Raw genomic sequence first — 17,335 nt, 5'->3', positions numbered from 1 at the left:
GACCAACTCCGACTTAATGCGGTCTGCTCTCACTTCGCCCATCCCTAATGGCCAGTGAATCTACGGTCAGGACAGGGTCAAGAAGGGGGAAAGGACCGGAACGACTGGAGTACACTAATACAAAAGGAGAGTATGGAGAGCCCTAAATTAAAGAATGGGGCAACTCACCGGAAGAGAAGGAAGAACGGCTCCGAGAGCGTCAAAGGAGGAGCAAGCGAACAGTCCGACGGCGATGACGGCAGCGCAAAAGAGAAACTCGAAGATGTCTGTAAAGAGAAAGGCGGACGGAGGACCCCCGGTTAAATAGGCGGAAAGGTGGGTGACGCCTCGGTGACGCCAGAGGACGCCTGGCTGCCGAAGGGTCGCTCGCGCCCCAAAGGCGAATCGACGCCATTAAGGAAGGGTGTCCGCCGAAATCCTCAGACTGCCAGGTCAGCAACAACCGCCATACGCCATAAAGAAGGCGGGGAGCTCGAAGCGCGCGCGCCTCTCCGAGGGATGGCGGCAATCTCGAAGCATCACTTCCTTCACCCGTTCCCCTTCTGGTTCCAGGCTCGGAAGTGGGGGGCTACTGTTACGGGGGAACTCAGCCACCATGCCCCACGTGACCGGCACACGCGCCCAAGAAGACTACAGCTGCCCCTTGATCCAGTAATCCGACCCCGAGTCGGATATCTTCGGCTTCGCAGCCCGACCCCGAGTCGGCTGCCCCTTGATCCAGCAACCCGACCCCGAGTCGGATATCTTTGGCTTCGCAGCCCGACCCCGAGTCGGCTGCCCCTTGATCCAGCAATCCGACCCCGAGTCGGCAATCTCTCGACAACGACAGGCTGTTCCCCTGAAGCACGCCGCGACCCTCTGCTCCACTACTCCCTGCAACGGTCGTATCCGGCGCTGCTCCACGATCTCCTGTAACAGCCGTACAAAGCGGAGCTCCACTACGCCCTGTCATGGCCGTACCCAGCGCTGCCCCACGACGCCCTGTAACGGCCATGTCAGTGGCAACTCCATCGTGCCACACGATGACCAACCCCCCGGAAGGACCCCCCAGCCTGGCATATATGCGGCTGGGGGGAGAAGGGGGGAGGTAAGCAAGAACTTCCAGTGCATTCTCTTACTTGCTACTATTATCTCTCCTTCTCCTCCAATCTCCTCTGACTTGATCGTCGGAGGGCCCCCACTACCCCAGTGGTGGTGCGAGGCTTGCTTGCAGGTTTTCCGGTGGAAGGTGGAGCGCAATCAACACCAACCAAGGCAACTCAGACGGAATCCCGTTCACACCGCTGTGCCAAGCGTTCTCGGTTTGGACCACCAGCAACACTTCCTTTCCTCCAATCCTTACAAGTTCTTTATGGGACAATGATACATGAGTAAGGAATCTATAAATGACTAGTTTAACTAATGTTTCATGGATTTTTCGAAATGTGAGAAGAGTATCATGAGACAACATGCTCCTTTTTATATCTCCTCAATCAAAAGGATCACATATGCCTAATTCTCTCCTAAGCATGCAAAATCTATCTTCACTTAAAGGTTTTGTGAATATGTCAGCTAATTATTTCTCAGTACATACATGCTCAATACATATGTTCCCATTTTTCATATGATCTCTAATGAAATGATATCTTATTTCAATGTGTTTGGCTTTAGAGTGCTGAATCGGATTTTTAGTAAGGTTAATGGCACTAGTGTTATCACACTTTATAGGAATGTTGTCAAGTTTAATTCCATAGTCCTCTAGTTGTTGCTTGAGCCATAGTACTTGAGCACAGCAACTCCCAGCAGCTATATATTCGGCCTCAGCCGTTGACAATGCTACCGAATTCTGCTTTTTGCTAAACTATGATACTAAGTTATTTCCGAAAAATTGACATGTTCCACTAGTGCTCTTCCTATCTAATTTGCAACCAGCAAAATCTGCATCAGAATATGCAAGTAAATCTAGATAGAAGTCTCTAGAGTACCATAAACCTATGTTTGTGGTTGCTCTTAAATATCTAAGGATTCTTTTGACAGCAGTTAGATGTGACTCCTTAGGATCTGATTGGTATCTAGCACATATTCCCACACTAAACACTATGTCTGGCCTACTAGCAGTAAGGTAAAGCAAAGATCCAATTAAGCCTCTATAAAGCTTTATATCTATACTTTTTCCTTTTTCATCTTTGTCTAGCTTACTAGTGGGATTCATTGGGGTGCCTATTCTCATGTGATTTTCATTCCCAAGCTTCTTTAATATTTTCTGTGTACTTAGTTTGATGAATGAAGATATCTTCCTTAGTTTGCTTGATTTGTAATCCGAGAAAGAAATTTAGTTCTCCCATCATACTCATCTCGAATTCTCCTTGCATTAATTTAGCAAACTCTTTGCAAAGATTATCATTAGTGGTACCAAAAATTATGTCATCTACGTATATTTGAACTACTAGTAGATTTTTGTCTCTTCTTTTAAGAAAAAGTGTTTTATTTACATTTTTCCTACTGAAATCATTATTCAGTAGAAATTTGCTTAGCCGATCATACCAAGCTCTAGGTGCTTGTTTCAATCCATATAATGCCTTTGTAATCTAAACACATGATTTGGCAATTCATGATTTTCAAAACCAGGAGGTTGCTCTACATATACTTCTTCCTCTATAAAATCGTTTAAGAAGGCACTTTTTACATCCATTTGATACAATGTGAAATTCATGAAGCATGCAAAAGCTAGAAGTAATCTAATAGCTTCTAATCTGGCCACGGGAGCAAATGTTTTCTCAAAATCTATCCCTTCTTCTTGATTGTATCCCTTAGCTACAAGTCTAGCTTTATTTCTTATAACTATTCCATTTTCATCTAATTTATTTCTAAAGATCCATTTTGTTCCAATTACAGAGTTATTCTTTGGTCTCTCAGTTAATGTCCATACATTACTTCTTTTGAATTGATTTAATTCTTCTTGCATAGCATTTATCCAATTTGTGTCTTTTTTAGCTTTTTCATAAGTCTTGGGTTCTAATTGTGAAACAAAAGCAAGATAATCATTTAAATTTCTAAGAGAGGATCGAGTTCTTACCCCTTGAGATGGATCACCAATGATTAAGTCTTTAGGGTGTCCATGTGCATACCTCCATTCATGGTATGCTGTATCGGTCGGTACTGGCCGGTACCGGACGTACCGTACCCGTACCGATGGGTACCGGTATCGGTACGCCAATGTCGGTACGCCTGGCATACCGCATACCATACCGTACCGACATTCGGTACGCCCATACTAGTGCGATACCGGTACGGGGTTCGGTACCGGTACGGCGAACCTTGCCTCCATTTCTTTGGCAAGTTTTGAGATTGTGGTGGCACGCGATCATTTTCCTTTTCTTGATTTGGCACGTCATCAAGATTCAATTTTTCAAAGTCAATAATTCCTGCATCATCAAGAATATTTTCTCTCCTAGGAGACTCACTATCAGACTCATCAAAAATGATATTAACTGACTCTTCAACTACAAGAGTTTTTTTGTTGAATACTCTGTATGCCCTGCTAGATATAGAGTATCCTAAGAAGATACCTTCATCTGACTTGGCATCAAATTTACTTAGATCCTTCTTGCCATTGTTTAAAATGAAACATCTACATCCAAATACTCTAAGATATTTAACAGTTGGTTTCTTATTCTTCCAAAGTTCATAAGGAGTTTTTTTGGTTATAGGTCGTATCAAAACCCGATTTAGAACCTGGCAAGCAGTACTTATAGCTTCAGCCCAAAAGTACTTTGGAAGATTTGACTCGCACAACATTGTGCGTGCCATTTCTGCCAAGGTCCTATTTTTTCTTTCAACAACCTCATTTTGTTGAGGCGTTCTAGGTGCTGAAAATTGATGTGAGATGCCATTTTCATTACAAAATTCTTCAAAGTGTTGATTTTCAAATTCAGTTCCATGATCACTTCGAATTGCTATTAAGGTGAGCTTCTTTTCAGTTATGATATTTTTATAATATTTCAAGAATGCTGAAAATGCTTCATTCTTATGTGTAAGAAATGAAACCCATGTATATCTTGAAAAATCATCTACTATAACTAGTCCATACTTCTTCCCTCCTAGACTTGTGGTTCTAGTGGGTCCAAATAGATCCATGTGTATGAGTTCAAAAAGCCTAGTGGTTGATACTATATTCTTTGATTTGAAGGATGATTTTGTTTGCTTTCCTAATGAGCATGGTCCACAGATTTTGTCCTTTTCAAAAATCAATTTTGGCACATCCTTTATCAAATCCTTCTTGACTAGTCCTGATATTAAGTCCATACTAGCATGTCCTAGTCTACGATGCCAAAGTCAACTTAGTTCATTTTTCCTTTCTTCATTAGTAATTAAACATAATCCATTTTTCTTGCCTAACTCATGAAGATCTACCATGTAAATATTTCTCAGCCTTTGTCCTATAAGTACAATGCTATTATCTTTAGGATTTGTGATTATGCATACTGAAGCTTCAAATGTGACTTTAAGACTTTTATCACAAAATTGACTTATGCTAAGTAGGTTATGTTTCAGACCATTAACTAATAAAACATTATTTATAAAGGTGGATGGAGTAATGTAAATTTTACCCTTTCCAATGATAAGTCCTTTTCCATTGTCTCCATAGGTTACCACTCCACCCTTCTTAGATTCCAAGGTGACAAATTATTCTACGTCACCTGTCATGTGTCTTGAACAGCCGCTATCTAGATACCATCGTTTATCCACCTTATTAGCTGCAAGACACCCCTGCAATCAAGATCAAGAATATGCTTTAGGTACCCAAACTATGTTGGGTCCTTTAGGATTAGTACTTGATGTTCCTTTTGGAACCCAAATTTTTTTGGATTTTAGCTTATAATTATTACTCAATTGTAGCTAGACTTTCTATAGTTACACTCATATGCTTTATGTCCTAATTTATTGCAGCAATGACAAGTTATATTTTCATTTTTGGCTTTCACAAATATGTTCTTTAAGTATTTTTGTTTCCTATTTGTTTTATATCCTAGTCCAGCTTTATCATATACAGCTTTTTGACTATCAAGAATCATATTTAACTTAGTTGAGCTAAGTGTAAACTTGTCCACTAAGAATTTGTATTTTTCAGCATCTTTTTTTAACTTGACATTTTCAGCCATTTGACTTTTGGATTCATTGGTGAATCTCCTACTTAAAGTTTCATAGTCATTAGATAGTTTTTGCTTTTCTTGGATAAAAGATTGATTTTCATCGTTTAGAACTTTATTTTTATTGATTAATTTCTTGTGTTCTTCCATGAGTTCTAAAAATGCATCATGTAATTCTTCAACAGTAAAATCACATTCAAGTTCAGAATCTACCTCATCGTCATTGGCCATATGGCAGATTTGGGCCGTCTCTTGTTGATCTTCCTCTTCCGAACTTGACTCCTCACTTTCACTCCATTCAGCCATGAAGTTCTTCTTCTTAAGTTTTCTTGCCATCCACTTCAATTTCGGACAATCTATCTTGAAATGCCCGGGCTTGTTACACTCATAGTAAATTGGTGTTTCCTTTTTCTTTTCTTTGTCCTTACCCTTTTCTTTGCTTGAGCTACCTTTGAGGAAAGGCTTCCTTTTATGAAATTTCTTCTTTCCTCTCATGAACTTTCTGAATTTTCTTCAAGCATAGTCATTCCTTCTTCATCATATTCCTCCTCATCATCAGATTCTTCTGATTCAGTTTTCTGTTTTGGAGTAGTAGACTTCAAGGCAATGGTCTTTCTTTTCTTGACCTCATCTTCTGAATTTTGCCTCATGGTCAACTCATGGATCATGAGTGATCCTAGAAGTTCTTCTAATTGCAGTGTATTGAGGTCTTTTGCTTCTTGAATTGCTGTTACCTTGGGCTCCCAAACTCTTGATAGAGACCTGAGAATTTTTCGCACTAGTTCAGAGTTAGTATAAGACTTTTCTAAACTCTTTAGCCCATTTATGATTTCCGTGAATCGAGTAAACATTTCAGTTATGGACTCAGTGGATTCCATTTTAAATAACTCATACTTATGTATTAATATATTTATCTTTGACTCCTTGACTTGATTAGTTCCTTCATATGTGACCTCCATTTTATCCCAAATTTCTTTCGCGGAGGTGCAGGTAGATATTCTTTTGAATTCACTTACATCTAGTGAACAGTAAAGTACATTAATTGCTTTAGCATTTAGTTGTGCTAGTCTTCTATCACTCTCATTCCAATCTATTTCTGGTTTGGGAATGATTGTGCCCTCTATACTAATTGTGGGTGTGTGTGGTCCTCTAGTTATGATATTCCACAATTCATAGTCTAGAGCTTGAATGAATATCCTCATCCTAGCTTTTCAGTATGTGTAATTAGTGCCATTAAACAGAGGAGGTCTATTTGTGGATTGCCCCTCGCTCATAGAACATCCTACTTGGGTTGTCATGATCTTTGTATCTTGATTGTGAGATCAACAAATACTATATGAGCACCTTGCTCTGATACCACTTGTTGCCCAAGATGACGAGCCAAGAGGGGGGGTGAATTGGTTTCTCTAAATTTTTACTATCTTAGTTTAGTCAATTGATGAGTGAGTGAAGTTAAAACAATACACAATGCAAACACACAAGAAGTATAGTGGTTCGGTGCTCTCCAAAGCACCTACGTCCACTCTCCAAGCGACCCCTTGGAAATTAACTATAATCCCGCGGATTACAGTTGGATTGTTTTTCGGGCTCACAATCCAAAAACTTTTACACTTTGGACGAAAAACCTATGTTGGTTTTTCGGGATCACTAAAAACCTATGTTGGTTTTACGGGCTCACCAACAAACCTTCACAATTGGTTTTACGGGTTCACCAACAAACCTACACCGTTGGTTTTACGGGCTCACCAACAAACCTTCACCGTTGGTTTTACGGGCTCACCAACAAACTTTTACAAGGTGATTAAAAAGAAGAAGAAAATTGAAACTCCTAGATGAGCAAATATAACAATTATAGGCTACAAAGAAGAGTTTAGAATATAGTTATCGCTTAAGGAGACTTCTCTCTTCTTTGTCAAGATTGCTTCACTCTTCAAGGGTTGATGGAGCTCTTGATGTTCCTTAGAATTTGCTCTACCACTTCCTTTTGACTCTTTGAGTGAAGCACTTGGACGAAGAAAATTAGGGCACTTGTCTTTCTTGTGTAAGCTTTGATATTTTGCAAAAGGATGCTTTCTCTGATGAATATTGTCACTTTAAATAGTTTCCCTCATCCATTGGACACTCCTCATTGGTTAGATTTCAAAAACTAGCCGTTACTTACTGTTAGGAGGACAAAAAGCACTTCTGCAGAACTAGCCGTTATGCTTCTGCCCGTGCTGGGGTCGACCCAACCTTTTCTGGGGTCGACTCAAACCACTGTTCATCAGACTTGGGGTCGACTCAACTTTCACTGGGGTCGACCCAACTTTCACTGGGGTCGACTCATGCTATATTGGGGTCGGCCCTCTCAGGAAACACAGAACCTTATATTTCAGCTGTTTTTCACTGGGGTCGACTCAACTCTTTTTGGGTCGACTCAAGGTTCAGTGGGGTCGACTCAAGTTTCATTGGGATCGACCCTCTCAGGGATTCCAGAGATCCAGTTTTGAATGACACAGCCTTGGGGTCGACTCATGTTCAGTTGGGGTCGACTCAAGGTGGGGTCGACTCAAGTTACATTGGGGTCGACCCTCTCAGAGATTTCAGATACTTGTTTTCTTGAGGCTTGAAGATAGGGTCGACTTAAGCAAGCTTGGGGTCGACTCAACTACTGTTCATCCGTGCCATTTTTGCAGAAGTGTGCCAGATGGTTCCATGATGTGCCGGAGTTGACTCCATCAATCTTGGGGTCGACTCATTCCACACTTTGCTGCAACTTAAGGTTAGATTCATCCGTATAATCAATGAAATATACTTCAATCAATTTTGAATGTATGCCATGGTATTGCTACATACTCTTTAACAATGAAAATTACTATTGTCCCCTTAAGAGTACGTTTCACTTGAAACTTTGCCGAATTAGAATTTAGAATTCACTATCTCTTTTCTATCGCAAATCTTATCTCATTATTAATCATTGAAATACATCTTGATCTCATTCTTTTATTGTACCGAGAGTGACGAACTCAGTAATGATGTATCAAATTAACTTGTAGTATTTAATTAGATATTTCCTCAATGGTTGTGTTAATTATCAAAATAACACTATCATTCTCAACATGAGATCGGGACTACGGTGGACGATCTGGTAGAGTCCGCGAGAATACAATTGCATATAGAAGACGGGCTCTTCGAAGTCATTTAGGAGGACACGATGCAGCTACAGATGACCTCGCACGTGGAGTAGGATTTATAGACATATCAGGTTTCGAGTCATATACTGGATCTTATTATCCGCAGCCACAGACAACTTATGACCCATACGGATACGAATATGGATATGTTGCGTCTGAGGCATCTTCTGGTTGCTACTATCCTACGCAGTCCGGAGCATCTCACGGGTCGGATTTTGTTGCCAGTATATTCGAATGGGCCCCTCCACAGTCGTATCATCAGTTGGAGGACACCTCTCAGAGCCAGAGTTTCAGCTAGAGTGCTTATAATCCGACGCGCGTTCCTTATGGGATGAACATATAAGATTACACACCGCTTGGTTAGAGAGGTGGGTTGATGTGCTTCTTGATTATGCTAATAATTTGGATATCTACGAGAGGCATCGCAAGTCGATTCTATTTTAGATATCAGTTTGTATGTTGGACTTTAAAAGTATGTAATTGATTGTATCTTGATTTGAGAATATTTTATATTTATTTTATGATTTGTATCATTTTAAAGCAATAAGATGCATCATCTAAGGTAAACTGGTATCATAGAAATATCAAAAAACATCAAGAAAACATCAAGAAAACATAATGTTAGACTTAAATTCATAGCAAAAGTTCGAAAAGAGAGAACTACAAAAAAAAAAATAGGCCGTGCCGGCACACCTTATCGGTTCGGCTGTTTCGATTCGGCCTGAACCGAGCTAGTACCAAATCGTACCGAGCGCCGACCGATACGGGTCCTGGGATCGGTTCGGTGGACCTTGGTCTCAAGAGTTGTAGGGCTCTGATACCATGTAAAATTGGTATAGCTGGAGCATGCACACAACCCAACCTTTATTTTATGAATATATATATAATGGCTATGATTACGACAGATCCTTTAACTTGAGGGATGGAAAGGCAAGATAAGAGGAACCAAAAGAAAAAAAAAAAGAAGAAAAACAAACACCAGCTACACTACTATATTTGTAGAGACAAGAATCCCACCAACTTTTCCTCACAATCCCAAGAATTCATCATCATATGCTGTGAACCAAATCCCATGTATTTTTACAGAAAGCTTTTGGTGTTCATTTGTTCAATATTCCTCATCATGCTTAAAATTTATTTTTGAAGAGACCTGTTAAAAAGACTTTGAGCTTGTCCAAGAAGTTCTTACTGGTTTTTTTCTGTCAAATTATCTTGTATCCTTATGCTTTCAAATTACCTTATCTTTTGATATTCGGTTCCTTTTCCAAATAATATGGTCAGGAGATAGACTCTTAAAACATTTTTGGTAATATTTTCATCTCTAAGTAAGCTATCATATTTTGAGTGCTTATGTAGGTGTAGAGCCTTGGACATTTGAGCAAAAGCTTGGTGAGGCTGTCTTCGTTCCTGCTGGATGCCCTCATCAAGTCCGAAATCTGAAGGTTAGTTAATACTGAAGGTGGAGCTATTTATTAGGCATGAACAGTTTATTTAATCCTTGAATCTGCCAAGGACAATATTTGAGGGAAATTTACAAGCCTTGATGCAAATCACGTCTGAGACATTGATTTTTAGATTGTTACTAATTTTTTTTATTCTAAATAGTCATGTATGAAGGTTGCGCTTGATTTTATGTCTCCTGAGAGTGTTCATGAGTGCATTCGTCTGACGGAGGAATATCGTGCCCCCCATCGTCATGCTTGGGGACAGAAACTAGAGGTTGGCTTATTAACTATAATGCATTTTCTTTTCTTCTAACACATTTCTGTTTATATTCGTGTAAATGTACAAATTTAGTTATTCTAATATCTTGGCTGGAAACATTTATTTGCATGTTTTGCCAGCAAAGAATGCATAGTTAGTCTATATTTGCATGTTGTATCATTATTCATGCTATGACGTTTTTCTTATATGTTCATTGTGAACAGGTGACGAAAATGGTTGTTTATGCAATCAACCAAATTGTAAAGGATTTAGAAGATAGAAAATCAATCTTTATGTAAGTAAACCAGACTCCACTTTACTTGCATCTACCATTTGTTTGTGCTTTTGCAACTAGAAGTTTGTACCATCACTAGTTTGCTTTCTTTGTTCTTTTTCATGTCATTCATTTAATGCATGAATTGGTGCTCTCTATGCATTGCAATTGTTGCAACATATATATGGAATAAGAACACTTTATGCTCTGTAGTGTTCATGACTTACCTTTAAGTCCCTCAGTTGGAAAAGAATAAAGAGGCAAATTATATGAACTTGTGAAGGAACATGTTGGAGGTAAGATGAGATCTTCATTGGACTCTGTCCAATTTTTCTTCTAAAAAACAATGAGATCTTGAAAGTAAGATGGCAAATGATCAAAGTGCTTGCATATTCCTCCATAAGAACAGAATATCTAATTATATCATTTGTTGTAGTATTAGACTTAGACCTATAAATCACATACGAAGTTATGATGGAGTGTAGTGAAAAACCTAAAACAAGTTATAAAATATTGGGATTCTTATCAGCTTTAAAATAAGAAGTCATTCTTAAGGCATTTTTCTTTCCGATAATGCAATATTTTTTCTGACAAATAAAAGGGCCATGCATCAATTAATTCAAATTAATTGTATTATTTAATAATTAATTGGTGAAAGGCTAAGGCAGAAAGTTGCTACATCTGGACCATGAATCATGGAATGCGGAACCCTCCCGAACCGGAAGATTTTGCCCGTTCCGAGCCGTACTGGTGGCTTACCGGTATGGTTCCGGCTTTGAAAACAGTTCGCTGTTGGAGTCGGAGAAGAAAAAGAGAGAGAGAGCGAGTGGTGGAGGGAGGGAGGAGCGGTGGCAAACGCTGGTGGAGGGCCAACGGAGGCTGCGGGGGGGCGGCGGATCTCCAAATTTTTTTCCGCAGCCTCCGCCGGCCCCCCACGGCCCTCCACCGGCGTCCGCCACCACTCCTCCCTCTCTTCCCTACTCGCTCTCTCTTTTTCTTCTCCTTCTCCAACTCCAACAGGTTGTCTCTCTTGGTATGGCCCGACACAGTCCGTGCTGACTCGTGCCACCAGGCAACCGGTACGGGGCCTAGTACCGGCACGGTACACCTTGCCATGAATAGCTTGCAAAAGGGAAGATATCAGTAAATATATTGTTACATAGTGGGAAAAAACTTATGTAAATACTTAATTGACACTACAAGAGAAAAATAATACACATTCATAAAAGATAAAATCCCAATACCAAAAATATTGAACAACAGCAAAATTTTGGTGCCCTGTAGGACACAATTAAACACATGAGATACTCCATAACATGCTTGCATGTATTTGCTGCTATATTTAATAGGCGCCACCTCTCTCTCTCTCTCTCTCCCCCTTTTTTTTTTGCATGACAGCATGATTACACAACCCTAGAGTAGATACAACCAATAGAATCAGAAAACAAAATATCATGAAGCAGCTTAGGAATGGATGCGCTAGAGTCCCAAATCACCGAGTCTAGATTGTTGGCAACGAAAGATGCCACCCAATCTGCTGTGTTATTTGCTTCCTGATCAATGTGCATAGCTTCAAAAGCCTCCAAAGAAGCACCAATCATCTAAATATCTGAAAATAGAGGATGAATTCCCTTTGAATGGGCTTTGAAGCGTGCGATCCTGCTAATGACAATCTTAGAACTCCCTCAATCATGATCCTGTAAGTAGAGGTGTTATACACCAATCCTTTCTATGCCCCTTCCAATTTTGCCATTGGTGTGTAGTATCATACAAATGCAATCCACTTGTGACAACATTGAGGATTTCAATCCTCAAATTTCAAAGCCTGCACCACTGCTCACCACACTACCATCAAAATTGATCTTGAGGAAGCTTGGGGGTGGAGGTTTCCATATGAAATGGATCCGATGTGAGGATGCAGAAGCTGCAAGGGAGGAACCTGAGATTTTCTTTATCATCAAAGACCTCTCCAGGGTGTGAGAGCTAGTGAACTCTTCTGCTTGGGTGGTTGCCTACATAAAGACCATTTGGGGCCTTAGCATTGCCCTCAAATATGCAACTGTTCCTTGCTCCCCATATGTGGTGGGCTATATAACACACTAAAGTCGCATGATTGTGAGTGGCAACACGCTGCAACTCCTGCTGAAGGCCCTGCGAAAAAAGGTCCAGGGGAATGCTAAGCCAAGACGCCACAATGAGAATGACTGCCATACTCCACACTCGTGGCTTTTGGGTGCTAAGGAGAACATGCTCGATTATCCCAACTACTTTTGGGCAACAATTATAATATGGGGAGACTTGAATACCCCTCCGATGTAGAACTTCATGGCAGGGTAGATGATGCCATGCCACTATGGGATGAATCTTCACTTTCCATATCCACACCATATCCCTTCTTACTGAAGGGCTGTGACAATAGAGCTTATAAAAAACACCGAACCATTCCAGCCCAATCTATCACAAGTCCCATGAATCGGTAAGGCAAGAGACAGCATTTTCTGAGCCAGGCCATCACCAAAAACCTGCTTGATGAAAGCCACATCCCACCCCCGACTCCCTCTGTGATAAGGTCTTTAACCTTCATATTTTCCATTGCAAGGCAATCCAATAAGTAAGGGTGCAATTGAGGGGGAGCTGCAAGATCTAGGGATCATTGAGAATGCTGATCAAATTTCCGTCCCCAATAATCCATCTGATGCTAGTCATGATCAAAAGAGCAGATAGCTTTCCAAATAAACGAGCTATTATTTGGTGGAACTGGATTGGATGTAGATTCCCAAGTGCCATATTTAGCTCTCAGAGTAACCAGAAACTCCTTGAATTCAACAGGAAACTGATGACATTATTAGCCCAGAAGGCATCATGACGAGCAGTGAAAGGCTGGAAAGTGAGGCCAGCCTCCTTTCTTGGTTGACACACCACATCCCAGGCTAAGAGATGCACCCTCTTGGAACTGTCAGTGTAGCCCCACAGGAAATTTCTTAACAAACTCTCTAGCTTGTGGATGACTGCCCTCGGCACAATAGTGCTGGTCATTTGATAAACTGGAACTGCACAAAGCACCAACTTAACCAACACCCCTCTGCCCATCATAGATAGAGACTTTTACTTCCCTCCCTTCAATCTATCTTATACTTTTTGTATTAGCTGAGAGCAATCTCTGGTATTTGGCATCCTCGTAGTGATTGATAGGTGTCACCTCCTTGAAAATCACATGGTCGGGTTAATTTTGTGTTCCTTGGGACCTATGCTTCACAACCTGATAAAACCTTAAATTCCATGCCTTATCCATCTATATCTTTCCTAGGTACATGGAAGTTTGATTTGCCGATTTTAAGGACATATTGCAACTAATCTTTCTACTTGGCACCAACCTTTTGTTTTGTATAGTACTATCTGGTTCCTTGTTAAGGAAACTTTGGGGTAAAGAAAGGCTTCCGATGAAAAATAGAAGATTAATTTACAGCAAGGTCCGCCGAACCGGTATCAGAATCTATACCGGTTAGCGCCTGGTATGGTTCGGTACTAGTTCAGGCCGAATCGAACCGGCCGTATCGGCACGTCCTATTTTTTTTGTAATTCTCTCTTTTTTTATACTTTTTCTATGAATTTAAGTCTAATGTGATGTTTTTTTGATGTTTTTTGGTGCTTCTATGATTCTGGTTTATCCTAGATGCATCTTATTGCTTTAAAATGATACAAATCATAAAATGAACAACATAAAATATTTTCAAATCAAGATACAATCAATTATATACATTTAAAGTCCAATATACTTTTAAAGTCCAATATACATACTGATATCTAAAATTGGGTCGAGCGGCGATGTCTCTCGTAGATATCCGGATCATCAGCATAATCAGGAGGCACATCAATCTACCCCTCTAACCAAGCGGTGTTGTAATCTTGTATGTTCATCCCATGAGGAAGACACGCCGGGTTATAAGCACTTTTGCTGAAGCTCTGGCTCTGAGAGATCCTCTGGCTGATAATACGGTTGTGGAGGGGTCCATCCAAATATACCAGCGGCAAAATTCGACCCTTGAGATTTTTCGGGTTGCATTAGATAGTAGTCACTAGAAGATGTCTCGGACGCACTATATTCATATCCGTATCTGTATGGGTCATAGACTGCATGTGGCTGCGGATAATACGATCCAGTATACGACTCGAAATCTAATACATTTATGGATCTTACTCCACGTATGAGGTCATCTGTAGCTGTATCATGTCCTCTAAATGACCTTGAAAATTAAAAATTTTTATATTATTATATACATCGTCCATAGATCTACAACATGTAAAAAAATCAAGCCCAAATCAAAAAATTTGGCATGATCTTCTTTTATTTTGTAATTTTCGAGCTATCTTTTCAAGGTGCCTACAAAAAAAAGAAAGAAGATAGAAAAAAAGAAGCACACCTTATTTAGTCTTGGCTCTTTCTTCTGACAGTCTGAATCAGTATTGTTTGTGGATTTTTTGGAAAGAGAAAGGCTTGGACTGACCATTGGGAAGTCTTTCTTGGGCCTTCTTCAGTGGCGTTCGGCTTTTAAAGCCAAAGCCCTACCACAATGCCCACGCTGTGGCAATAATTCTGCACCCATTGACTCGATGCAAACTAACCGGTTCGCATAGAGTCTGGGTCTAACCAGATGCCACAGCATGGCAATAATTCCACACCCTTGACTTGCTGCGAACTGGACGGAATCGTCCGATTTCGGCCAATAACATTGGGGGCCGGAACCGTTTTTCTATAGCGAACCGAACCGACCCGAGATCGGGTCGGTTCGGTTCTGCCTAAATCGGGCGGTATGGCCCGGTTCGGCAGACCTTAATTTACAGTATTTGAAACTTGCCATATTGGCTGTTTAGTTCAAGATTTGGAAAATTTGGCAGCAATGTGCAGGCAACTAAGGTGTCATATAGCAGATATGCAATTACGATAAATGAAATTCATAAAAATAGATAAAAGTAAGTGGAAAATAAGAAATTCATAAGAAATTTTTTTTCGGTTAAACAAGAAACATTAAGTAGGGTAGCAGAAGTGTAGGATGAAAGGAGAAGTGTGCCAGGGGGAACTAAAAAGGGAGTAGGGATAGTCGGAGGAGAGGAAGAGGCAAGAGGATTAGGCAGGTAGGAAAGGAAAGAGAGGTGAGGAGATGAAGGGGAAGGATGAAGAGGAGGGAGGGAGGGAGGGGAAGGTTATGCTGTAATTTTAATATGTTTAGATACACGTATGCAGTATGGTAGGGAATAATGGAGCATTCTATAGCTTTTAGCTGCATGTCCACACCTCAGTCCCTTAGCTTACGCAATTTGTTAAGTCATGCATATAGAATCTAGAAAGCACATGTATTTTAAATAAAGTGACTACAGTGATGACTAACTATATTTATTTGAATCAATAACCATGTACTATAAGAGTAAAGGAAGATAGGACCGATGCAGACAACTATTAACATAGTTGAAAAGAAAATAATATTTACTGCAATTCCTGATGTGGAACTAAAAACATTAAAGAAAATAATAAAGATAAAATTAAAAACCAGAAAGAGTGCAAGAGAGGGAAGACAAGGTGTACACATCCTTCACAAATTGGCTTTTGGAGTGAGGTGTGATGGGTGAAGGCACACTCTTTCCATTATTTGGATTATAGTGTACGAAAAGAAAGCAGCATCAATTAAAAACATTAGATCATATGTTGCATGAGATGTCATATTTCAATTATTGAAATTGTGAAAAATTAAGTTCCACACAGTAAAATTTCAATATTATCCTTTAAACAATCCAACTAATCAGAAAGATGTTAAGTAGCTAAACACATTAAAAATTTGCACGTTTGAACAAGTATAGTTGAAACAGTTCAACTAAAAGTAGCTGCTCTGATTGGCTTTTTTGATAACCTTGAGTGGCATACTACATGGTTGCAATAAATATAAACGTGCCAGCAATAAATAAAGCCTTCTCTGGAGCGGTCCAATGTGTGCAATCCCATACATATTGAAGCCATGCTATGACTGCTGCCTTGAGTTGAAAGGTTAACTACACTAATCTAAGGAGAACTTTGGATAAAGAGAAATGAAATATGAGAGAGAGAGAGAGACACCTAATCTACCATGATGATAATGATGTCAACATGGTTTGGCAAGATGAAGTGTCTTAAGTCTTAACAATTGAAAGCACCTGAGCTCCATTCCATGCATCATTAGGGGTTCTTGATAACTGTTTGTGCTACAAAACCTTCTTGTGTTTCTTGATAGTTCTTGATAATACTTATGTTTTTCATTGGGCATGCTGCTGTAGATTGTCACCTTATTACAGGGCCGTCTGTGGGAATTTAAGATTAGAATCTCTGGAAAACCAAACTCATAAAGATATGGTTGCGTTAGCACGAGGCTTATCACTGACTATATCATATGTCGTATCAGGTTGGAGAGAGAGTAAGATAAGGAGACGCGTGAAACAGACAAAAACCCTGATATATGTCGTGTTGAAACCATGTCAGGTTTTGTCCCACATCATTGCTTGGCAAACTTGTGTCTTGGAGTTCTACTTTCTGGTCGTCCAAATTTTGGCCGATGTAGCTCGGTGATACTACAGCAAAATTTTGTAAATGGAATCTGTAAATATATAAGGTGGCAGAAGTTCGAAGACTGTTGCCTTGTTTTTTGAAAGCTTTGGTCTCACTATCCTTCTTGGCATATGTACTGGCTGCTGCCAGATGTGAAGCATCAGTGTGTGTAAATGTGACTGTATGTACTGAGTACTGTATATATGTGAATCTGGACGGTTAGTACACCTCATTTGGTAATATTTTCTTAGAAGGATAATCAGCTCCCTGAATGTGGGAATTCTTCGAAAATTGCATTATGCTGCAGTTTCAAGCAGTGCTTTGCTTATATTTCCCTTACAGTCGGCTTCCAGTTGGGGTTTCGCCGGGATCGTCGAGGGTGATCTTCCTGCTACCTGTTTACCCTAATTGCATGCGCCTACTCAAGTTTCCAGTGCAGGTGCCAGGTGGTGGTGTGGGTGTCTGGTCTGGACAAGTCCAGGCA

The 17,335-nt window shown here is 40.2% G+C and overlaps 1 protein-coding gene across 1 annotated transcript in view; it reads left to right on the top strand.

Moving 5' to 3' along the window:
* Positions 1-17,091, top strand: part of LOC120108395 — a 55,197-nt gene extending 38,106 nt beyond the window's left edge. The window contains 4 exon segments of the mRNA XM_039121996.1: positions 9,659-9,744; positions 9,908-10,021; positions 10,231-10,301; positions 16,709-17,091. Coding sequence (XP_038977924.1) covers positions 9,659-9,744; positions 9,908-10,021; positions 10,231-10,301; positions 16,709-16,724 — 287 coding nt within the window. The 3' untranslated portion in view covers positions 16,725-17,091.
* Positions 17,092-17,335: the final 244 nt, after the last annotated feature.

The sequence above is a fragment of the Phoenix dactylifera genome, unplaced genomic scaffold (assembly GCF_009389715.1).
Source record: "Phoenix dactylifera cultivar Barhee BC4 unplaced genomic scaffold, palm_55x_up_171113_PBpolish2nd_filt_p 001313F, whole genome shotgun sequence".
Taxonomy (NCBI): domain Eukaryota; kingdom Viridiplantae; phylum Streptophyta; class Magnoliopsida; order Arecales; family Arecaceae; genus Phoenix; species Phoenix dactylifera.
This window is presented reverse-complemented; position numbering and strand designations above follow the sequence as displayed.